Here is a 23,303-nt window from a genome sequence, read left to right on the forward strand (position 1 = left end):
AGGAAACCTGCCTTGCTCTGTCTCGTGGGCTACCCGAGCCCACCTCCCGCTCTGTGCTACGGGAGCAGCTCCCCTCCGCCTCCCCAGCAGTGAGGTGGGCCAAGGCAGGATGCTATATTTGGCCCGGCGGAGCGGTGCCAGTGAAACCTGACGCGGCCGCGCAGGGCTGACAGCTGGAGCCAATGGGGCCGGCTTGTCTTGGCCACCGCCGCACTGGGATGAGAGGGGCCGAGCAGGGCAGCGGCCCCGCCACTGCCAGCACCAGCTCACGGGAGACCGCACACGGACCCATGAATCCTCTGTTGCTGCTGGAAGAGGAGGACAACCCTCCAGCCCACCAGCCGGAGCAGCCGCAGCAAAGCAGGAGAGAGGTACGAGGGCTCGTGGAAGCGATTTGGGAAGGCTTAACCCCTATGCTGGCTCCGGGCAAGCAGCAAGTGCCCTTTCACTGCACAGCCAGGCTCCTTGGCGCTGCTGGGGGTGCACAGGACCCTCACTGGGCTCCCCAGCTCCGTGCTCTGCCCTGACCCGCTGCCTGCACTTCCCCTCGCCAACCCAGCTGCCGGCAGTGGGGAGCGTGCGGTCTGCTCGCCCAACCCCGGCTGAAGTTCACCCCACCGTGGTTACACATTGCTCACCCTGGCAGGGTGGTTTTAACAGAGCGCGGAGGAAGAGAGGGTGGTTGTTTCACTCCCCTGGCAGAGCGGCAGCATGAAGCAGGCGAACCTCCCCGAGGAGAACGGCTTCAGCGAGGCGATGGCCGCTGGCCAGCACGATCTCACACCCGGCAGCTGCGGAAAGAAACGCCGCTGGCTTCGGCGCCTGGTCCCGGACAACTTCTGGGAGGACGCGAAGAAGCTGCTGGTGCTGGCGGGGCCACTGGTAAGGACCCCGGGAGGCGAGCGCTCGCCCCAGCACAGCCACCCCTGCTCAGCTCCATTTCTGACCTTCACCTATTCCCTGCACTTAGATCCTGATCCAGCTGCTGATCTTCCTGATCCACCTCGTCAGCTCCATATTCTGTGGCCACCTGGGCAAGGTCGAGCTGGCCTCTGTCACGCTGGCCATCGCTGTAAGCATTCCCGGGGGCTGCCCCAGCGCCGGGCACCAGCTCCCACCCGCTGACAGTGAGAAGGGATATGGGAATGGAGGCAGATAGAGGAGATTTCAGACTCCCGCTTTTCTTTTTAGCCCCTCTCCCTACCTAAAAGTCTTAAATGCTCACATTCGCTCTTTGCTTTTTTTAACTCCTGTTTCCAGGTTATAAACGTTACTGCCATCTCTGTAGGTTATGGTCTGTCTTCGGCATGTGACACCTTGATATCACAGGTGGGTAGGAGATGCTGGCACTTGTCCTGGAGACATGGGGTTTTCCAGCATCGTCTGCTGCTGCCCAGGCACTGCCTGGAGCCTCGGCTGCATCTACAAGCTAGGGAAGCTTATCCCTGAGCAGCAATCCCATAACAGGGAGCTCTGTGCTCCCCTTGAGCTACCAAATCCTTCCCTGGGCTGCTCCATGCTCCGTGGGGTCCCCGTCTCCCCAGCAGCAGGGTGCTGCCAGCACAGCAGAGCTCACAGCCGCCCTCCCGCCTTGCAGACCTACGGCAGCAAGAACCTGCTGCGCGTGGGGGTGATCCTGCAGCGTGCCACACTCATCCTCCTGCTCTGCTGCTTCCCTTGCTGCGCCATCCTCATCAACATCGAGCAGCTCCTGCTCCTCATCCGCCAGGACCCCGAGGTCTCCAGGTCGGGTGGTCCCGTGGCCCAAACACCGCTGCCTCTTCCCTCCCCGGCACGGAGGGGCTGTGAGGAGGGGGGATGAGGCATGGCCCCTCGCTAACCATGCCTCTCATGTCCCCCCAGGTTAACCCAACGTTACGTGATGGCGTTTGTCCCTGCTCTCCCGGTGAGTCCCTGTGGGCACCCTGGATGCTAGCCACACACAGGGACCGGCCGACCTGCTCTTATTTTCCACCGTGGCAGCACAGCCCCTGCTCAGTGTTGGCCTCGTCTCATCCACCAATTTCCTTTCCAGGCGGTTTTCCTGTATAACCTGGAGACAAGATACCTGCAGAACCAGGTGGGTCCTGCAGCCCTCGCACCTGCGGAGGGTCAGCCCTGGCTCAGGGCTCCTTTCAACCCCTCACCCAGGGTTTTCATGCTCACCCTTCCCAGCGGCGAGGTGGCATTTGTCCCCACCACTGCCTGGGTGTCCTGGAGCAGCTCTGACCCTGGAGATCACCCCACCCACCAGCCAGTTGTATCCTTCTGCCTGATGGATGTCCCTTCATACTTCCCCACATCAGGGATTTACCTCCAACATGCTCATTTTCCAAGCAGGCGACATCATCAGAAGTTTTATTTTTTGGCTGGGAAAGCTGCTGAGTGCGGGGCTGGCGGGGACCTTCACGTCTCTCTCCCGAAGCTTTTGTGAAGGCATTACAGCCCCCGTCTCCTCCTCCTCGCAGATGATCATGTGGCCGCTGGTGCTGAGCGGGATCGTTGGCAACGTCGTCAACGTGATCGCAAACTGTGTCTTCCTCTACGTGCTCCACTTGGGCATCACGTGAGTAGCACCCGCATCCCACCGAGGGGAAAACACGACACCGGGAAACGGCAAGGGACTTCTCAGGGACGTCAGCATCCTCAGGCGCGGCCGAACATCCGGCACTTGCGGGGGCACAGGAGGACGTTACGCTCTGGCACCCCGAGGCCGGGGAGGCATCAGCAGGATGGCAATGACCTTTCTCATTTCCTTTGCAGGGGCTCTGCCTGGGCCAACACTGTTGCTCAGTATTCACAAACCGTTTTCTTGTTCCTGTATATTATAGGCAAGAAGCTCCATGTGAAGACCTGGGGAGGTAAGGGCATGTCCCCAGCTCTCCCATTCCCACTTTACACAAGGGTTCATGACTCTCCCACCATTTCTATGCAGCGAATTCTGTTAGTCTTGATGGTGAAATATTAACTGCAGCCTGGTACGTTCCCAGGAACGTGGTGCTGCTTCGGTGGTAGCATGTCATGCGCGAGCGTTGGCAGAGCACTGCGCTGGGCAGTAAACATTAATTCTGGAGAAATGAAACTTTCTACCGAACCTGTGTAGCGTTCAGCCCCAAAACCAGATGAGCACAGACGTAAACATGAGGTTGTCCTTGGATACTCTGCTCCGGGAGGGATGAGCTGAGGGTTGCACCGCTCCGTGGCCCACAGGATGGCATCAGCAGAGTGCATACGTGCCTGCTTTGCTGCTGGAGGTCCTATGGAGCTGAGGAGCATCGTCCTGGTGGCTCTGCAAAAAGGAGCAGCACCTCCAGCTGCCTCGTGTGCTCTGGAGGATGTAACACGGGGCCAGTCTGATCATCCATCAAGTGACATTTCTCCTCTCCACAGGTTGGTCCAGCGAGTGCCTGCTGGAGTGGGACAGCTTCACCTCCCTGGCTGTCCCCAGCATGCTCATGATGTGCATCGAGTGGTGGACCTATGAAATTGGGAGCTTCTTGATAGGTCAGTGGAGAGGTGGACACGGCATGACCCAGAGCCATGTCTGCAGCAGTCGCCGAGCGCGGCTCTCCCCTGGGCACCCACACCCAGCACTAACCCCCCTCTTTTCCCCCAGGCCTGCTGAGTGTCATAGAGCTCTCGGCCCAGTCCATCATCTATGAGGTGTCCGTTGTCGCTTTCATGGTAAGGGCTGGGGGTTATTATTTCAGACCAGGGCTCCCTAGGGACAGTCCCAGCACAGACACCCAGAGAAATTCAGCTCCAGCAAATCTGTCTTACCCCCTTGCACTTAAGCTTCTCCCTGCTCCTGCCTATCCCTCCTACGGAGATGTTTTAAACTAAATCCTGAACTCCATCCCCCTCTCTGCTGGGTGGTTATTCTGCTGTCACTACCACGGCCCCATTACCTGGATGCACACGTGAGCCTCAGCCCTGTGGTTACAGATCCCTCTGGGGCTCGCCACGGCTGCCAGCGTGCAGGTGGGGAACGCACTGGGTGCCGGCGACGTCGAGACGGCCAAGAGATCCTCCTCCACCAGCCTGCTCTGCACAGGTCAGGGAAACCTTTGCTGCAGCTCCAGGCACAGCGGGAGCGGGGAGAATTCGCAGTCCCATGGCGCACACCCGTGTCCCCTCTTCTCCCCGTGCTCTCTCTCTTCGGCTGCTCCTGAGCTCCCCGTCACAGCCGGGCTGGGCTCAGCGCTTTGCTCTGGTTTTCAGGGGGCTTTTGCATAGCTGTGGGGGCCATTTTAGCCAGCGCGAAGGACATGCTGGGATACATCTTCACCCGTGACAAGTGAGTGCCCCCAGCTCCTGGCCTGGGTGTGTGGAGGTCAGTTCCCAAAAGTGATCGTTGGCTCTTCTCTGCCCCCAGGGAGATTGTTGACTTGGTGGCCTGGGTCATGCCTGTCTACATTGTCTTCCACTTGTTTGAAGCCATGTGTGTAAGTCCCTGGGGCTGCTGCTGTTTTCATTAGGGGACCTCAGTGCTGAGCAGCAGCACCACGGGTCAGGCAGTCAAGGGTCCCTCAGGAGGGGCTGCATGTGAGCACCGGCACACACACACTGGGATCCTGCTGAGCTTCTGGGACCACTCCTTCAGAAACAGTATGTAAAAAGATGATGACCCGCAGGACCAGGCAGGGACACAGAAATAACCAGGCAGAGGCAGGGAGCTGGTTCATCACCAGGCTGGTTCACCAGCCGAGCCTCGAATTTGGCCAAGGCAGTGCTCCCAGCCCCGGCCCCAGCCCCAGCCCCTCTCCCTCTCCCCGGCAGGGCGCCTGCAGCGGGGTGCTCAGAGGCATAGGCAAGCAGAAATTCGGCGCCATCCTCAACGCTCTGAGCTACTACGGTGTGGGCCTGCCCCTGGGAGCCGTGCTGCTCTTCGTGGTCAAGATCGGCGTCATAGGTACCGACCTCCGGGCACGCAGCTCTGCGTGCCCCCAGATCCCCCGCGGGTAGATGCAGCACCCCCAGCTCTGCTGATGGCTCACGGTGACCCTCCTAGCTGGCTGAGTACTAGGCATACTGCGGGGGACTGGGACAGCCCCTGCAACTACTGAGAGCTTTTAATTGTACTGGGAAAAAGCAACTGCTGCCAGTTCTGCTGGGCAGCCCTGCACCAGCCACCCACAGCTCAGCCCATCCCCGTGTCCCTGCTGACCTCGGTGGCATCCCCTTTCTTGGCTGGCTGTCCCGGGGTGCCATCTGGGTTGGGTTTGCTCCGGCCGTGGCAGCGCGCTGACGCCGGCATGCCCTCTGCAGGCCTGTGGCTCAGCATGCTGGTCTGCGTCTCCATCCTCTGCACGTGCTTCATCGCCTACATCTCCCGCATGGACTGGAGGAAGGCGGCCGAGGAGGTAACCCGTGCGCCCACAGCATCGCACCCGGCCAGTGGGAAGGTCCTCAGTGCCTCGGCTGGGATCACAGTGGGATGAGACAGCATCACAGGCTTAATCTCACAGGCCAGAGCTGTCCTCCAGTGCCCCCACCAAAACCCAGTGCTCCCATGACCACAACCACATCCCTGTACTCAGCTCCCGGCCTCAAGGTTTCCCTCTGCACCTTGTGCCACCCTTGGTTGGGGACATGAAGCACAAAAGCAGACAGGGTGACCGAGGCCACCTCAACCCTGCAGCCCTGAGCATCACCCTTGCGCCCCAACAGCTCCAGGGTTTCCAACAGCCAGCGTCTCTCATTTTGGGGATCTTGCAGCTACACAGTGCCACTTCCAGACAGACGAACCCCCACAAGAGGCAACACGTTGGCTTTGCACCGTGGTGATCTCCCGCACCACGTGCTGCTGGTTAAACTCACCGTGTTTCCCCCTCCCAGGCTCAGCGCCGCGCAGGAGTGACCCAGCCACCGCCAGAGGAGCCGAACCCGGGCCCTGAATCCTCCTGCAAGGCACTTCCCTCCGGTGTGGGGCCAGCCCCACCACGCCATGCTTACCCCCCCGCCATGGCGGTGCGGGGGTGTGTAGGTATGGCCAGGAACTGGGCATGGTGGGATGGGGGAGCTGGGCACTGAGTGAGGGGGTGGGTTTGGGTCCAGGAAGGGTCCCTGAGGATTCACATAAACGAGGAAACAAGCCCATGCAATGGGGGGTGCAGCGTAGTACTGGTGATGCCCTCAGTTACTGCGAAAACAGTAATTACACAGGTGGGCTCAGGAGGGTGACAGAGGCTGGCAGGAGGACCTAAAGGGATGGGGCACCCTGGGCAGTTCTCACCTTGCAGACACCAGGTCCCACCACAGCTCTGTCGAGGGCTGGAGATCTCCACGCTCTGGGCTGCTCATAACCTGCTTTCAGACCTCAGACAAAACCCTCCCAAGAAACCCCTCCAGCCCCTGCGAAAGTCCTCAGCGGCGCTGCCCCGCTCTCCCTGCAGCCGGAGTGGACACGCAGAACGGTGTCGTGCTCACGGGCATCACCAGGATGGAGGGACCGACCTACCAGCTGGAGGCCCAGGAAGCCACGTCTGTCACGTCCCCTCCGGCCACTGCCACGGTCACCAAGGAGCTGATCATCCGGCGCGGGCTGGCGGTGGCCGCAGCCGTCGCGGTACTTGTGCTCGGCATTGTCGTAAAGCTGACAACCAGCAAACACTGACTCGCACTGACAGGGACTGTGGGGACTTTGCTTTGGGGGCAAAAGCCCTTCCTGACGGATGGACGTACAAAGCACAGACCGGCCAGCAAGAGAATCCCGCACACGCCTGTCCCGTGGGAGCCAAAGGCCCCCCGTCAGCATTTCGGCAGCATCTGCTCAGCCACCGCTCGCAAACGGGCCCTGCGACTGCTCCAACACCCAAAACGCTGCTCTGGGCTGCCCGACGCACACCAAGAGTGTGGGTAACCCCCTCCAGCCCACGCTGCCGGCTATCACCTGCCGACCAGAGCTGAGCACAGCCCGGCTCACACCGCTGCTCCGTGACAAATGCCAAATAAAGAATAAACCCAGCTGGGCTCGGGCTGGCTCCTTTGAGTGGAGGCTGAGGGCAGGGCTCGGGCTGGGGCAGGGGAACATCCAGTGCTGGAGGCTGCAGCCCAGGGCCTGTGGGTCTTGCTCTGCACCATGTGGTCTTCACAGTAAAACAAAGGTTTTATTCGGCAAGGTGCAGGGTCAGCTTCCAGTTACAAATTTGGAGGTAAAAGACTACCAGCAAACCAATAAAAAAGGGAAATTTAAATTACTGGTGAGATGGCTGGCTGCTCAGCCACTCTGGCCCAGGATTTCCCCCGACCTGGGGCTCCGATCACAGCCATGCCCCTGTTGGCACACAGCCCCAGCTGCAGTGGTGCGACAGTCCCCAGTGCTCCTCGAGTCCTTGGGGCAGTGTGGCCACAGCTCAGAAGGCCTTTGCTGTCACCACAAGTAGCCTTTTTACACCTTGGATGGCTGAATGTGATTTCCCCTGTAATGAGACATCACCCGTTCAGCTGTGAGTCCTTTCAAGGATGGGATGTTGCAAGTTCTTAGAAGCTCTTTCCATCTGCTCTGGGCAGGCAGCTGGGGACAACCAGCCTGAACTGTCCGCAACAGCAAGATCCACATTTTGTTAGGCTTATTGCTGGTATGAGAGCTTTCTACGGGGATCGTGCAAGGTGTTATGTAGGTAATATGCTCAGCAAAAACTGCCTTTGTTCTAATACCCTAGTGACAAACTATGCCCCCATTCCCAAGAGCTTTTAGATGAGCTCCTGTTTGCAAATCAGGGCAGATGCTGCCTCCTTCCATCTGCTGCCACTCACTGCTGAAGGCACAACCTTTGCCACCACCGCTGCCACGCTCCCCAGCAGGGCCAAGACGACCAGTCCCATTTGAGTCTTGTTAAACCGCTTCAAGAGGAAGAACTTGGCCCAATCCACCTTCTTCTGGCTGCCAGGTGGGTACCGGAGTTTGTTCGTGCCCTCCATCTTCAGGTCCTTGATCAAGCAGGCGCGGCGGTGGGAGAAGGTCTCAAAGCTGTGCTTGCCGTGGTAGGCGCCCATCCCGCTGTTACCTGAGGGACACAACCCAGGCAGGTCACACTGTGAACAGTGACAGTTACATTTCTCAAATTCTGTTTGGCAGCCCCCAGGACACAGGGAAAGCTTGGTCATGGTGCTTCTCACACTTGGAGCAGCTGCTCTACTCACCAAGAGCAGAGATGCAAAGAGCAGCTTTAATAACTACCCAGAAATAAGCGAGGACATGCTCACTGCCTTGAACTGGTGCTCAGTCTGGTTGTGTGCACCCACCCTTGAATGTTAACGGCACCAGTCCTCTCCTCCCCAGGGCCAGTCCTGCTTCTTCCACAAAATTTACACTGGGGTCGGGGACAGGTGGAACAGGGTGTATTATTTCAAGCAGTGGGACATAAGAAGGACATTCAGCAACCTGCCATCAGAAAGACCCAAGACTTCAGCCATCTACCCACAGCCAGGCTGTCTCTGCCACAAAGCCATGAGCATCACAGTGAACACAGACACTCAGCCAGGTGCTTGGCCACAGACAACTTCATCCCACGCCCTGACACAGAAGAACTAGAGCTGCGGACAGATGTGTCAGAGGATTTTCCTCTCCCACTAGCAGCAGCATTGCTCCAACCACTAACAAGCCTTTTTACAAAAGAACCCACCAGTGAAAATAACATTAATTGGGAAAATGCAGCTGAAAGTTCCTGAATTGCCAAAGGGCCATGACAGCACCTGGGTCAGAGGCTGCTGCTGCAAAACTGAAACCAGGCGTATGGGTTGGAGCAGGGACCTACCCACGCCGCCGAAGGGCGGACCCGGAACCACAGAGTGCATGATGACATCGCTCGCTGTCACACCGCCACTGGAGGGCTCCGATATCACCCATCTGATCACCTACCCAGGATGAGAGATCACAGAATGGAGGGAAATCAAGATGGGCCACCAGCACCATGGCATTTACCAGAGAAGGCGGGTGTCAAGATAATGCTAATGTCCTGCTTTGTGGTGGGGGACAGGATGTGCCCTATTCCTTCAGATAAGACAGGTTTATATTAGTTAAGTACAAGACCTGCCTAGCTGGAACAGCCATGAAATGAAAAGGTTCCATCTCAGCAGGACAGGTCAGAGGTGGCCATGCATTGGCTGGAGCTTGGGGTGCTCCTCTGCCCTCCCACCTGAACCGCCCGGGACTGTTGTGTCATTGCAAAGCCCAGACCTAAATTCCTGATCTGGCACAACAGAGCCTGGAGCAAGGGCAGGAGACACTCAAGGAATGAGCATCCATCAGCATGGGTTGGCCAGCTGAGGAGCACAGGGACCTGTGCAAACCTAGAGGCCTTCAGCAGGAGCCTGGGAGGCTCCAGCAGCTCTGGGGACACTCGTGGCCCCTGGGAGCCAAACGCTGTGATTCACGTGCAAAGAGGAGCCGACACGGACCCGGTGGGGAGCCGTGCCTGGGACCCTCCACGTTCAGCACTGAACGGCGCAGACACGTCTCTGTGGGTGAGCACAGCCCACACCCACCTTCTTGTTGTTGGAGAAGACATAGAGGGCAAGGGGCTTCTCCCGACGGTTGATGAACTCAATGGCTTCGTCTACGCTCTTCACGGTCAGAATGGGGAGGACCGGTCCAAAGATTTCCTCCTCCATCACCTTTGACTCCGGAGAAACGTCGGTGAGGATAGTGGGGGCTGAAGCAAGAGACAGCGTGAGCCAGACACAAGATCCCACCCTCCACCTCCTCACCCCAGCAGCAGCCAGAAGCACCTATGAAGCAGGAGGCCTCGTCAGCCTCTCCTCCATGAGCGATCTTCTGCCCTTCCAACAGGCCCAGGATCCTCTTGAAGTGATGTTTGTTGACGATCCTTTCATAATCGGGAGACGACTTCACGTCTTCCCCGTAGAACTCCTGCCACGGGGCACAGCAGAACCAAAGTGCTCAGCGGACTGTCACAACAGCCACAGCTCCAGGGCTGCAGCTCCAGAAGCTCAGACCTGGGCTCTAACGGGGACAACTCCCCCGGCACGAGGAACTCCACGCTCACCTGCAGAGTCGCCTTGATGTTCTCCACCACCTCGCTCTGGATGGACGGGTCGCAGAGGATGTAATCGGGGGCGATGCAGGTTTGCCCACAGTTCATGTACTTCCCCCACGTTATCCGCCTGCGGGGGAAAGGCAGATAGATGGGTTCTCCATGCTCAGGCCCTTCCAGACCCCACAGCCCGGCCAACAGCGCCCCAGCGACACCCGCGCCCTGCAGACAGGGGCCCAGAGATGTCCACCTGTCCCACGCGGTCCCTGCCCCACTGCTGAGACCCTGCCAAGGGCTTCAAGACCTGCAGGCGACGGCCAGGTCACAGTCCTTGTCGATGTAGCAGGGGCTCTTCCCGCCCAGCTCCAGGGTGACGGGCGTCAGGTGCTTGGCGGCCACCGCCATCACGATTTTGCCGACTGTGGAGTTGCCGGTGTAGAGGATGTGATCGAACCGCTGGGTCAGCAGCGCCGTTGTCTCCGGCACTCCTCCAGTGACCACGGGGTACAGCTCCTGCGGGACACAAGCATCGGGGTCACCCCAACCCAGCGCGTCACTCTGGCAGAGAGAAACCCAGGGACTGACATGGGGCCACACTCATGCGGTCAAGGTACTGGGGGAGGAGATCAGCCACTAGCTGAGCCATGTTCGCGCTGATCTCCGATGGCTTCACCACCACGGCGTTGCCTGCAAGACAAACGCAGCACGGCCGCTGAGCCCTCGCGTTCCTCTCCCACACCCGCCCCACGGCCCCACGAAGGACAGGGGCTGTGGTGGGTCCCCACCTGCCGCGATGGCCCCGACCAGAGGCTGCATCACCAGGACAAAGGGGTAGTTCCAGGCCCCGATGATCAGCACCACCCCCAGCGGCTCGGGGCAGATGTACGCCTCGTCCCGCATCGTCAGCAGGTTCTTCTTCACGGGCTGAGGGGCTGCCCAGGACGGCAGCTTGTCCATGGCCAGGGCCAGCTCCCCCAGCACGCCCAGGATCTCGTGGCTGTACGCGTTGGGCCCACACTGCAACGACAGGGAGCTTGGGGAGGGGACGGCCAAGGCACCCACCTCCTGCCCAAGGAAACAAGGTAAATTCTGCTGGTTCAAAGTGTCTGACAATGGTGACGCTGCCCCAAAGGATCCCTGACAGAAGGCTGTCAGTCTGCGTGCGTGGGGCTCAGTGCTGGGCAGAAGTCAAAGCCTGACAGCCAAGAACCTGCCTTCGCAGTCCTGCCTCAGCCTAGCTCCATCTTAGAAACGGTGGCAGCAGACCTTGGCAGGCCACAGCGAGAGCCAGGACCATGGGGGACGTCAGCACAACTCATCTGGCACAACAAAGCCAGCCCTCGGGATTGTTGCTTTCCTTCCGGGCTGACCACGGTCTGTGCAGAATGGAGAAACCCCCCGGCCCACACCTTGTGCAGATCTGCCTTGATGGCTGCCAGGATCTCCTTCTCCTTCTCCTGCACCATCCGCTCCAGGGCCTTCAGCTGCTGCATCCTGAACTCCAACGAGCGGCACCGGCCCGAGTTGAAGGCAGCTCTCGCCTGCCCCACGACCTGCTGCATCCTCTCCATGGCTGCTCAGCGCTGCAAGGAGAGAGCAGCAACCCCCCAGATCACTATGGGGCCATCAAGGGCTGCTCAGACCTGGGAACACTCAACATGGGGCCACCAAGAAACGTCCCGCCTGGCGCAAGGCTGGGAGATGTCCTTCTCCCTGGGTGACCTCCTGCTCCTTTGGTGACTGGTCAAGGCGCTCTGTCCTACCTGCGCAGGGTCCACCAACGACAGGCACCTCTCAGGGCAGCCCAGCATCTCTGGGTTTGGCTGATAGCTCTCGTTCTGTGGGTGCTTTCTCCCAGTTTGTGGATACCCTTAAACCCACCAGCCACCCCACCTTGTACTCACAGGAATGCTCCCGAGGAGCTGAAACATGGAGATGACCAAGAAAGCAGACAACTCATTAAAAAATGAAGGAAAAGAAGAAAGTTACCGTCAGAGAAGATTCTCTCTCCACCAGTCTCCTGCAGCGAGTGTGAGCAGGCGCAAGTCCAGCGATCTCTGCTCCCAGGAGAGGAGAGCTGGCCCCAGCCCAGGGCTCTCACTAGATACAAGATGCCTTTTGCCCAGTCACATCTTTGGTTTTGAATACACAAGCCTTGGATCACCGTGTTCAGCCACAGCAGTGACTCAGCACCCGTGTGGGACTGTGAGAGACCACGTGGCTCTGCCCACGTTGGGCGCACGAGGCCGGGGAAGAGCGTTCGCACGCTGCAGCAGCCAAGGAACGCAGCCCACGCTACCGACCCGATCCGAACAAACCCCAGGCAGGATGTGCCTGCAGGTGGGGGGCAATCAGGGGGTGGATTTGCACAGGAGAAACACTCTAGTTCCTCCACAGCTCCCAGCACCGCCTCGCCCCACGCGCCTCTTCGGCAGCCTGCCCGCGCTCCCCTGCACGAGCTCGGGGGATCCTTCCCCACGAGCGGGAGGGCATCGCACTGCGGACCTGCGCTGGGGCAGAGGCACCTCGGCAACATGCGGGTGACGTTCGGCCAAGCCACGGCCAGAGCTGGCAGCTGGGCAGGATTCCCCGGGAGACTGGAGGGACTTACCGTGCTCGGTTTATTATTTAAATTCTCAGTGTTTATTTAGTACTTGCAAAATAGATCATTAAAAAGGCTTAGCACATGGATTTTCACCACACGTGAAGAAATCCCACCTATTGCACAGTAAGTATAATTTTCTACTCTATATTAATTGCATTGAATAATAATTTTAAAATTTTCCTTATTGAAACATTAACATTTCTAACATCCTTTTACCTTAAACTTCTCCAGCATCCTCTCCCCAAGCTACAACAAGCCCCACATGATCTCCCAGTGCAAGACTACAGCAGACCCAAAAGCTCAAACACAGAGGAGTACACAGTCTTGGAGGAATCTGACCAGGAACAGGTTTCTACTGGTTTTGGCTGGGATGGAGTTAATTTTCATCTTAGTCGCTAAGTCTCTTTATCATAGGATGGTGCTGTGTTTTGGGTTTGTGACCAAACCAGTGTTGCTACCACACCACGGTTTAGCTGTTGCTGAACTGTGCTTGTGCAGCATCAGGGTGTCTCTGTTTCTCACACCACCCTGCAGCACGCAGGAAGGGGTCAGCAAGAAGCGGGGAGGGGACACTGCTGGGAGAGCTGACCCCAACTGACCAAAGGGATATTCCAGACCATATGACATTGTGCTCAGCAATAAAAGCTGAGAGGGAAAGAAGAGGAAGGCAGGGGCGGGCACTGGGAGTTACGGCGTCCGTCTTCCCAAGTCACCGTTACGTGTGACAAAGCCCTGCTTTCCTGGGGATGGCCGGCTGAGGGGAAGTGACGGATGGGTTCTTTGTTTGCTTGCATGCCCAGCTATCGCCTTACCTATTAAACTATTTTTATCTCAACCTTCAAGTTTTCTTACTTTTACCCTTCCAATTCTCTTCCCTGACCCACTCGGGGAGGGAGCGAGCGGCTGTGTGGAGCTCAGATGCCCACCTGGGCTGACCCACAACAGGGCACTTTGTGATTCCCACTTCTCTAAACAGGCCTTAAAGTTCTTTTGTATGAGCATAAAACACCCTTATCAGCAAAATACAGGCAGTGTGTGTATCCTCTTTGTAATTTTCTAACTGCCAAATAATTGTTACGGGCCAACGGTGAAGCCCAGAGCCCCAGAAAGGGCATCACCCTGCACCCCCTGACAGCTCTGGTTCACAGAGATCCATAAATATTTCACCTCAATTAAACAGCAAGGGGAACCTCACTAGATTTATTCATAACCGACACTATTGATAAAACGCATCAGCCAGCACAGCCTGCCTCCGACTTGTCACCAAGAGTGTGGCTGTTTGGAGCACAACAGAAGACAGACCATCCTGAAAACTGCAGGGAAAACACTGTCAACCCCATCACAGCTGAAACTTCAGCTCCTGTTTGTCACTAAAGGAAGGTAAGCGGTTTGGTGCAAGACACAGGGTGTGCGTCCCTGGAAGTGGTGCTCTGCGTGGCACGGGGTGGAGGTAGGGACTGGTATTTCTTGCTCTGCAGTCCTCCTTTTGAGAGCTTGTACCCACTGGTCCCTCTGTTTCAGCGTGGCTTTTTAGTAAGCAGGAGTCTGAGCCTTCTCTTGGTTAATGCCTCTCTAAGGCTACTCTGTGTGCTCGACAGCTCACTGAAATAACCCAGTACAAAAGAAAAAAAATGACTTCTCAGCTTAAGGAAACAGACGCAAAGCGAGCACTCAGAGCGTGACTTCCATACGGCGCCTTCTCCTCTCTTCAGTAGTAAGCCACCTGCGAGAGCAAAACACAACACCAACGTCCTGTGAAGGATCAGCTGAAACAAAACCAACTCCCTTTCTAGAACAGCCTGAAGCAAAGCCCCTTCGCTCAGGGTGATGTCCCCAGGGTCTGGCTCGCCTGCCTCCTGCCCCTCAGCATGCACTGACTGCTGGCTATCTTGGCTGCTGCACGAGCCCTGGGCACTGCCAGGGAAAGCATCACGCTCCCGCTCCACAGGGAACCTTCTGCATGCCCCACATTCCCTACTCTAATGAGGCTTTGCCTGATCTCAAACCAGGTCTACACACAGGAGAAGAAAAAGGCTCCTACCTCACTGTGACAGCCACAGCAGTGCTCTGAAACCTGCTCCTCCTTACCACACACTGAGCCAGCCCAGCCTCTGAACAGCCAGCACAATCAAGAGGGCTTTCCTCTTCAGCAGAGACTGGTGATTCTGAGAAAACCCAAATGATTTCAAGATGCCATGAGCTTCCCCCCGTCGCTGAGAAGGCATTCACCTAGGCTGGGTCACCTCCCTGGCTGGTGCTTCAAGGCCTGAGCCACTTGTTAGCTCTTACCCTTCCTCCTGGGCTCAGACATGCTGGTGGGTTATTCCCCCTGCTTGTTGGGCTCCTGCTCATCTCCTCGCAGCAGTGACAACAGAGTCCTGATCCACCCTGCCACCTCCTGTCCCCTCAGTGGCTGCTCCCTTAAGGTCACTACACACTCAGGATGCACGGTTGAGCCTTGCAAGGAGCAGGAGCTCAGGCGCACATAGTGCCTCATCTGCCAGCCACGGAGAAACACCAGCGATCACTCTTGGAGTTTCAAATCTTACCCTTCCACCTCAGGAGGCATCTTGAGTCCTCCAGTCAGCACCAGCAGGCTTCTGCCTCCTGCAGAGAGGTGAGGACATCCCACCCTTCCGCACTACCCAGTGGGAAACAGGGGAGGAAATGGAAATAACTGAGCTAAGGTCAGATGGGGGCTGCAACTGGGCGAGGAACAAGAGCTCGTCATAGCCCCAGGCTTTGGGACACAGCCTCCCTTTCCAAGGGTGCCATGGCACAAAACTGCAGCCTGAAGAGCAGCTCACAACGCTGCTGAAGAAAGCCCTGGAATTGAAATCACTCCTAACCCATCCAACACGTACCAACCTCTGCCTCTGGAGGGAGCTTCTCACGGGCATCACCTACCAAGGCAGAGCAACAAACAGTACAGCAGCCCAGGAGATCTCTCTAAGGGCTTTTCTATTCTAGATACCACTTGCACGAGTGAGAAGCAGATCTTCCTAACTTCAGGAGGGCCCAGATATTGTAAGTCTCATGACAGAAAAAACAGGCCAGGTGCTAAGTAAGGGCTACGGTGGCAAAGAATGAACAACTTGCAGAAGATCAGATGAATTGCACATGCACTCACGTAGATGGCAAAGAGCTAAAGTTCACCTTTATCACCACCGCTGTCACAATCCCCAGCAGGGCCAAGATGACCAGTCCCATTCGAGTCTTGTTAAACCGCTTCAAGAGGAAGAACTTGGCCCAATCCACCTTCTTCTGGCTGCCAGGTGGGTACCGGAGTTTGTTCGTACCCTCCATCTTCAGGTCCTTGATCAAGCAGGCGCGGCGGTGGGAGAAGGTCTCAAAGCTGTGCTTGCCGTGGTAGGCGCCCATCCCGCTGTTACCTGAGGGACACAACCCAGGCAGGTCACACCACAGGCTCAGCCAGTCCAGCCTTTGGCCATCTGAGGCCACCAGCAGGGCAAGAAGCAGCACAGGGAAGTTGCAGGTGCTTGCCAGCCACACTGCATGTGACCTGCCCTGCATCTGCCTCGCTGCGGTTTAACAAAACTTCTCCTCTCTATTCCTGCAGAGAGGACAACCAATCCGTCCTCTCCGCAGCAATTCTCAGTCTCCAGGATGTTCATCTGTACTCCATCCCTCTTCATCCCCACCCTGTTTTCACTACACACTCTCCAGTATTGCATTGTGTTCCTCTGTGCACCATTCACCATGCCTCCAAGCCATCTCCAGCTCTTCCCTGGATTTAGGTCCCCCTCAGAGCACCATGAGAGGCTCCGAGATCCGACCGGTGAGAAGGCTTTCCCGAGGAGCTTTGCAGAGTACACCTCTGTTTTTCAATTCCAGCACAGTGTGTGCTGTCCATAGCAGCAGAACTGTTCACTGTCACCTTCTAAGCACTGTAACACCCAAACCCTCTTCTGCAAAGCTCCCGCAGGCTGCTCCATCACCTGTGCCAGTTCTCTCCAAGCCGAAGTCCTACCCTTCCTCCTGCAATTACTGCTAATCACTCCGATCACAGCTAATGTTTTTAACACACATTTTGCATCAGTCTGCACTAAATGCTTCCATCTTCCCCAAAACACGACCAAAGGTTTTTCCCTTTTGGCCCCTGTCCTAATGTACTCCCAGAATTTATTATTATTATTATTATTATTACTGAGATCTGCTATACGGAGACCCTTCAGCTGTAAGAGGAGCAGGGGCACCTGGACACAAACCAACAGCTGCTGTTCCCTGGGTCACACCGTGCAGCAGGTCACTACACTTAAGGAGCTCCAGTAACTTACCGACACCACCAAAGGGTAAAGTTGAGAGGAAGAAATGCATGATGACATCGTTTCCAGTAAAACCCCCACTGGAAGTTTCCGAGATGACTCTTTTGATTAACTGGCAAAAGAAATAAAACAAAACATTACAAAGGCCCAGAAGAGACCAGTCCATGTAACTGAGCAGGACTGCGAGGGGAGCTACAAGCCAGCAGGCCATCGTGTTCACTTTCTCTGGCTGACAACTCAGGCAAGCAGTGTTAACTCCGGGAAACTGGGAAAGTTCACAGGAGGGATGGGAAAGATGGAAACCTGGGAACTTGCCTCCCTAGCAATACATTAAACAGAACTAAATTAATCATTAAATACTTCATCTCATCAAAGACGAAATTCAGCTTTTTGTATTCTATTTTACAAAGCCATGCAAATGCAAAGCACTTCAGCAGGAGCCTGGGAGGCTCCAGCAGCTCTGGGGACACTCGTGGCCCCTGGGAGCCAAACGCTGCGATTCACGTGCAAAGAGGAGCCGACACGGACCCAGTGGGGAGCCGTGCCTGGGACCCTCCACGTTCAGCACTGAACGGCGCAGACACGTCTCTGTGGGTGAGCACAGCCCACACCCACCTTCTTGTTGTTGGAGAAGACATAGAGGGCAAGGGGCTTCTCCCGACGGTTGATGAACTCAATGGCTTCGTCTACGCTCTTCACGGTCAGAATGGGGAGGACCGGTCCAAAGATTTCCTCCTCCATCACCTTTGACTCCGGAGAAACGTCGGTGAGGATAGTGGGGGCTGAAGCAAGAGACAGCGTGAGCCAGACACAAGATCCCACCCTCCACCTCCTCACCCCAGCAGCAGCCAGAAGCACCTATGAAGCAGGAGGCCTCGTCAGCCTCTCCTCCATGAGCGATCTTCTGCCCTTCCAACAGCCCCAGGATCCTCTTGAAGTGATGTTTGTTGACGATCCTTTCATAATCGGGAGACGACTTCACGTCTTCCCCGTAGAACTCCTGCCACAGGGCACAGCAGAACCAAAGTGCTCAGCGGACCGTCACAACAGCCACAGCTCCAGGGCTGCAGCTCCAGAAACTCAGACCTGGGCTCTAACGGGGACAACTCCCCCGGCACGAGGAACTCCACGCTCACCTGCAGAGTCGCCTTGATGTTCTCCACCACCTCGCTCTGGATGGACGGGTCGCAGAGGATGTAATCGGGGGCGATGCAGGTTTGCCCACAGTTCATGTACTTCCCCCACGTTATCCGCCTGCGGGGGAAAGGCAGATAGATGGGTTCTCCATGCTCAGGCCCTTCCAGACCCCACAGCCCAGCCGACAGCGCCCCAGCGACACCCGCGCCCTGGGGACAGGGGCCCAGAGATGTCCACCTGTCCCACGCGGTCCCTGCCCCACTGCTGAGACCCTGCCAAGGGCTTCAAGACCTGCAGGCGACGGCCAGGTCACAGTCCTTGTCGATGTAGCAGGGGCTCTTCCCGCCCAGCTCCAGGGTGACGGGCGTCAGGTGCTTGGCGGCCGCCGCCATCACGATTTTGCCCACTGTGGAGTTGCCGGTGTAGAGGATGTGATCGAACCGCTGGGTCAGCAGCGCCGTTGTCTCCGGCACTCCTCCAGTGACCACGGGGTACAGCTCCTGCAGGGCAAACAAGGTTTAAGGCATGTATATCAAGGCAGCAGCTCTGCATGGGGCAGACTTGCTTGTGAGCTACGTTAAGAGCTGACAAAAGATCGTGATAACAGAGACAAGCCCTGCTCCTTCCCCCAAGATGAAGTTTCACTTGCCACTTTGTGCTGCATGAACTAAAAGAAATGGAGGTTGAGACCAGGGCTGAGTCAGGCTGCAGACCTACTCCCGCACATTAAGACCTAGGGCACACATGAACCCTGGCTCTCCTGAGGACTGTTCTCCTTCCTTAGCTCTCACCCCCTGCCTAGAGAAAGCACTAACTCCCCAGAGTTTCCCCAGAGGAAAGTGCACAGGGAGCCATGCTGGCAGAGCAACAGCCTATCTCAGTGACAACGCAGAATGGATGTCAGAACTGCCAGAGAAGGAGAGGAGAAACAACATGTCCCCCTGTGAATGTAGTTCATCAGTGACAAGTGGTGTTCCTCAGGGGTCAATGTTGGGACTGACATTGTTTAACACCTTTGTTGGTGACAGGGACAGTGGGATTAAGTGCACCCTCAGAAAGTTTGCTGATGACACCAAGCTGTGTGCTGTGGTGACACGCTGGAGGGAAGGGATGCCATCCAGAGGGACCTGAACAGGCTGGAGAGGTGGGCCCGGACAGACCTCATAAAGTTCAAAAAGGCCAAGTGCAAGGTCCTGCACAGGGGTCAGGGCAATCCCAAGCACAGATCCAGGCTGAGCAAGGAGTGGATTGAGAGCAGCCCTGCGGAGGACTTGGGGGTGTTGGTGGATGGAAAAGTGTCTGTGAGGCAGAAACGTGCGCTCACAGCCCAGAAAGCCACCCATGTCCTGGGCTGCAGCCAGAGCAGGGGGGGCAGCAGGGCCAGGGACGGGATTCTCCCCCTCTGCTCCGCTCTGGGGAGACCCCCCTGCAGTGCTGGGGCCAGCTCGGGGGCCCCCAACAGCAGAAGGACAGGGAGCTGCTCAAGCGGGGCCAGAGGAGGCCACAAAGATGCTTGGGGGGCTGGAGCAGCTCCCCTGGGAGGCCGGGCTGAGAGAGTTGGGGGGGTTCAGCCTGGAGAAGAGAAGGCTCTGGGGAGACCTTCGAGCGGCCTCCCAGGGCTTAAAGGGGGGGGACAGGAGAGGTGGGGAGGGACTCCTTCTTGATCAAGGAGTATAGTGATAGGACAGGAGATAACAGGTCTAAACTGAGAGAGGGTAGATTTAGATTAGATACAAGGAAGAAACTCTTCCCTGTGCAGGGGGTGAGGCGCTGGCCCAGGGTGCCCAGAGCAGCTGCGGCTGCCCCCTCCCTGGAAGGGTTCAAGGCCAGGTTGGACGGGGCTGGGAGCACCCTGGGCTGGTGGAATGTGTCCCTGCCCGGGGCAGGGGGTGGGACTGAGTGATCTTTAGGGTCCCTGCCAACCCAAACCATTCTATGAATCTATGACATGAAAACCTGGGGCATAGTGCCACTGAGTAAATGACGCCAGCATCCAACGCAAACTTGTGCTTACACAGTGGCATCCCCAGCACAGCGTCCAAAAAAGCTGTTATTGCAGTGGGAAGTATATACACATCTCTTTACACAGTCATGAATGTCAAAAGGGCTGTCACACTGCAGCAACATTATATAGACACATTAGGTCACACAAACGCAAGAAGAATACGCCAATGTGCCTTTGTACTGTAAAGAGTTATTCAGCCCTTCCTGTACCTCCTGCTTACGCTCCTTGGGAGAGAGTGGGCACCCGACTTGACCCTAACCTGCAGGAGCCCTCCGAAAGCATGACAGCTCTTTTCTCAAGACAATCATATCAGGTGTGGGGCCACACTCACCCGATCAAGATACTGGGGGAGGAGATCAGCCACTAGCTGAGCCGTGTTCGCGCTGATCTCCGACGGCTTCACCACCACGGCGTTGCCTGCAAGACAAACGCAGCACGGCCGCTGAGCCCTCGCGTTCCTCTCCCACACCCGCCCCACGGCCCCACGAAGGACAGGGGCTGTGGTGGGTCCCCACCTGCCGCGATGGCCCCGACCAGAGGCTGCATCACCAGGACAAAGGGGTAGTTCCAGGCCCCGATGATCAGCACCACCCCCAGCGGCTCGGGGCAGATGTACGCCTCGTCCCGCATCGTCAGCAGGTTCTTCTTCACGGGCTGAGGGGCTGCCCAGGACGGCAGCTTGTCCATGGCCAGGGCCAGCTCCCCCAGCACGCCCAGGATCTCGTGGCTGTACGCGTTGGGCCCACACTGCAACGACAGGGAGCTTGGGGAGGGGACGGCCAAGGCACCCACCTCCTGCCCAAGGAAACAAGGTAAATTCTGCTGGTTCAAAGTGTCTGACACTGGTGACGCTGCCCCAAAGGATCCCTGACAGAAGGCTGTCAGTCTGCGTGCGTGGGGCTCAGTGCTGGGCAGAAGTCAAAGCCTGACAGCCAAGAACCTGCCTTCGCAGTCCTGCCTCAGCCTAGCTCCATCTTAGAAACGGTGGCAGCAGACCTTGGCAGGCCACAGCGAGAGCCAGGACCATGGGGGACGTCAGCACAACTCATCTGGCACAACAAAGCCAGCCCTCGGGATTGTTGCTTTCCTTCCGGGCTGACCACGGTCTGTGCAGAATGGAGAAACCCCCCGGCCCACACCTTGTGCAGATCTGCCTTGATGGCTGCCAGGATCTCCTTCTCCTTCTCCTGCACCATCCGCTCCAGGGCCTTCAGCTGCTGCATCCTGAACTCCAGCGAGCGGCACCGGCCCGAGTTGAAGGCAGCTCTCGCCTGCCCCACGACCTGCTGCATCCTCTCCATGGCTGCTCAGCGCTGCAAGGAGAGAGCAGCAACCCCCCAGATCACTATGGGGCCTCTTTCCTACAGATGGAAACTGATTTTTCCCCGCAGGCGCCGGGCACAACTCTCAACCACTAGCTGCAAGCCCACCTCCCCAGCTGGAGGGCTGGTATCCGTCAGCCCCTGCTCTTCATTAATTTGCTGCAGTTTGTGATTTAGAAAAGTTTGTAAAGGAGCACGGGGAGCGCGCACCCGCAAGGGCGTCCCGCCGGGCCTCGGCCCCTCAGGCCAGGCGGCCTTTCCCCGCGTTCCGGCGCCCAGCCCCGCCACGGCGAGCGCAGGGTTCCGGGGGGCGGCGGCCCCTCCGAGGGACCCCAGAGACCCCCCCCCCCCCCCCCCCCCGGGACCCAACCGGGCTCAGGCGAAACCCCCGGCCCCGCTCCCCGCAGCCGCTTCCGCCTTCCGCTCACATGACAGCCCCCCCCCCCGCGGTGGAGTGGGAGAGGCCGCGGGGGTTACCGCATACCCACCGCACCCTCCCCTCACCCCCCCGGACGGGCGCAGAATGGGCGCGGCTGGGGCGCTATGGCGGCGCCCGAACCCGGAGCAGGAGGAAGATGAGTAGGAGGAGGAGCGAACCGAGCGGCCCCGCGGCGGCGGATGGAAGCGGCTGAGCCCTTCCCGCCGCCGGGCTGGGCCGTTGCCGCCGTATCGTTGCTGGCGGAAGCAGCGGCGGGCGGGAAGGGGAGCCGCGTCCCTTAGCTGCGGGCGTGAGCTGAAGCGAGCGCCAGCGATCGGGGAGTTGGGCAGAAAGCGTGAGTTATAGGAAGAGCAAAAAGGCCGGAGCCCGGCGAAGAAGGTGAACCGAGCACCCCCGGCAGCAGTACCTCCCTTCCCACCGTCAGGGCTGGCTCCTTCCCTCCTCCCAGCGCCTCCGCTTCTGCCGGCTGCGTCGCAGGAATGCCGGCTGCCGGGGAAGGCTGCCAACCCCGCCGGGAGCTCCGCCGAGCTGGGGCTGGGACTGGCACGGACTGGGACCCAGCAGATTGTGAAATGCTGACAGATGCGGGGCAGGGAAGCGCGTTGCGTGAGAAGCTTTTTTGGGTGGTGGAGGGGAGGGGGTGGGGGGGCAAAGTCCCCCCTCGGGGTTCCTTATCTAAGGACCGTGAGTGGCACAGGGCAGCTTTACCTTTTGGTTTTTCCCTGCAGAGCGAACGCTGCACGAACTCGCCGAGCGCCTCAGCTTTGGGCAGCGTTTCCGAGCCCAGGTGCTGGTGAAGGGGATCACGGTGCCCTGCCAGCAACCTCCTGCGTGGGTGGGTGGGAGAGAGACAAATCGGTCAAGGAAAATGGGCCAGCAAACACTGAAAATGCAGGTGGTGTTGTGTAGGAGACAAAGCAATCAAGAAGAATAACCCAGCCAGGACAGTGGAATTGACCTTGATACAGCACTCACGTGGGAAACAAGACAAAAAAAAGCAGTGAGAGGAGCTGAGAGAAGGCTGGGCTCATTCCAGTTACAAATAGTCATGCCACAACTTGTTTTAAGAAATGCAAGGGGATTATTTGAAAATTATTCACAGGTTGTTATGCACTACTGTTTCTGACACACTTTTAAACACAGGCCATTTATTGCTAATGCTCCTCAGCTGAAACAATGCCCAGCTAAATCCCTGCTCACCCCACACCTCTGTGACACACAGGGTCAGCAGCTGGGTGCTCATCCCCAGATGGAGCTAACATGGAGCACGCGCTCCCTCCCCCACATTTCATGACATTTCCCCAGATTAATGTGGCTCTCCCGAGGTTGGGGGGTGCCCTTCAGCTCAGCAGGCTGTGACTCCCCCCCAAACACGAAGCTCGGTTTTCGTCAAGTCAGTTGGCTTTTGCTAACAACTCGCGGGCTGCGGCTCAGCCAGCACCTGAACATTTCACAAGGTATTGCACAAATCTCAGCAGTAAACAGTCTGCTGCAGGGAAAAAAAAAATGAA

At 57.7% G+C, this 23,303-nt stretch overlaps 3 protein-coding genes across 8 annotated transcripts; 1 reads left to right on the forward strand and 2 right to left on the reverse strand.

Moving 5' to 3' along the window:
- The first annotated feature begins 260 nt into the window (after positions 1–260).
- On the forward strand, positions 261–6,966 carry LOC104367729 (multidrug and toxin extrusion protein 1). Its single transcript, XM_033004685.2, has 18 exons — positions 261–371; positions 647–882; positions 971–1,072; positions 1,261–1,329; positions 1,598–1,746; positions 1,864–1,906; positions 2,036–2,080; positions 2,469–2,566; positions 2,764–2,861; positions 3,391–3,504; positions 3,617–3,684; positions 3,946–4,054; positions 4,222–4,297; positions 4,376–4,445; positions 4,780–4,912; positions 5,269–5,363; positions 5,839–5,986; positions 6,396–6,966. The coding sequence occupies exons 2-18, from the start codon at positions 712–714 to the stop codon at positions 6,614–6,616; spliced, it is 1,809 nt and encodes a 602-aa protein (XP_032860576.2). The 5' UTR covers positions 261–371; positions 647–711; the 3' UTR covers positions 6,617–6,966.
- A 283-nt stretch (positions 6,967–7,249) lies between these two features.
- LOC104367463 (aldehyde dehydrogenase family 3 member A2-like) lies at positions 7,250–21,431 on the reverse strand. Its single transcript, XM_042791620.1, has 11 exons — positions 21,373–21,431; positions 11,408–11,609; positions 10,784–11,015; positions 10,594–10,685; positions 10,303–10,511; positions 10,011–10,128; positions 9,733–9,874; positions 9,490–9,656; positions 8,760–8,859; positions 7,759–8,009; positions 7,250–7,421 (listed from the first exon to the last, which is right to left on the reverse strand). The coding sequence occupies exons 2-11, from the start codon at positions 11,567–11,569 to the stop codon at positions 7,356–7,358; spliced, it is 1,539 nt and encodes a 512-aa protein (XP_042647554.1). The 5' UTR covers positions 11,570–11,609; positions 21,373–21,431; the 3' UTR covers positions 7,250–7,355.
- Positions 12,619–22,690, reverse strand: LOC104367462 (aldehyde dehydrogenase family 3 member A2-like). Of its 6 annotated transcripts, XM_042791614.1 has the most exons (12): positions 22,501–22,690; positions 22,199–22,367; positions 21,171–21,344; positions 20,547–20,778; positions 20,363–20,448; positions 18,318–18,526; positions 18,026–18,143; positions 17,748–17,889; positions 17,505–17,671; positions 16,902–17,001; positions 15,760–15,995; positions 12,619–14,326 (listed from the first exon to the last, which is right to left on the reverse strand). In XM_042791614.1, the coding sequence occupies exons 3-12, from the start codon at positions 21,330–21,332 to the stop codon at positions 14,312–14,314; spliced, it is 1,467 nt and encodes a 488-aa protein (XP_042647548.1). In that variant the 5' UTR covers positions 21,333–21,344; positions 22,199–22,367; positions 22,501–22,690; the 3' UTR covers positions 12,619–14,311. The 6 variants fall into 6 exon arrangements, with proteins under 6 accessions (XP_042647548.1, XP_042647551.1, XP_042647552.1 ...); XM_042791617.1 differs by lacking the exon at positions 22,199–22,367; XM_042791618.1 differs by lacking the exons at positions 22,199–22,367; positions 22,501–22,690 and adding an exon at positions 21,842–21,864.
- Positions 22,691–23,303: the final 613 nt, after the last annotated feature.

This window comes from Tyto alba, unplaced genomic scaffold (genome assembly GCF_018691265.1).
Source record: "Tyto alba isolate M040663 unplaced genomic scaffold, T.alba_DEE_v4.0 Super-Scaffold_19, whole genome shotgun sequence".
NCBI classification, from domain to species: Eukaryota; Metazoa; Chordata; class Aves; order Strigiformes; family Tytonidae; genus Tyto; species Tyto alba.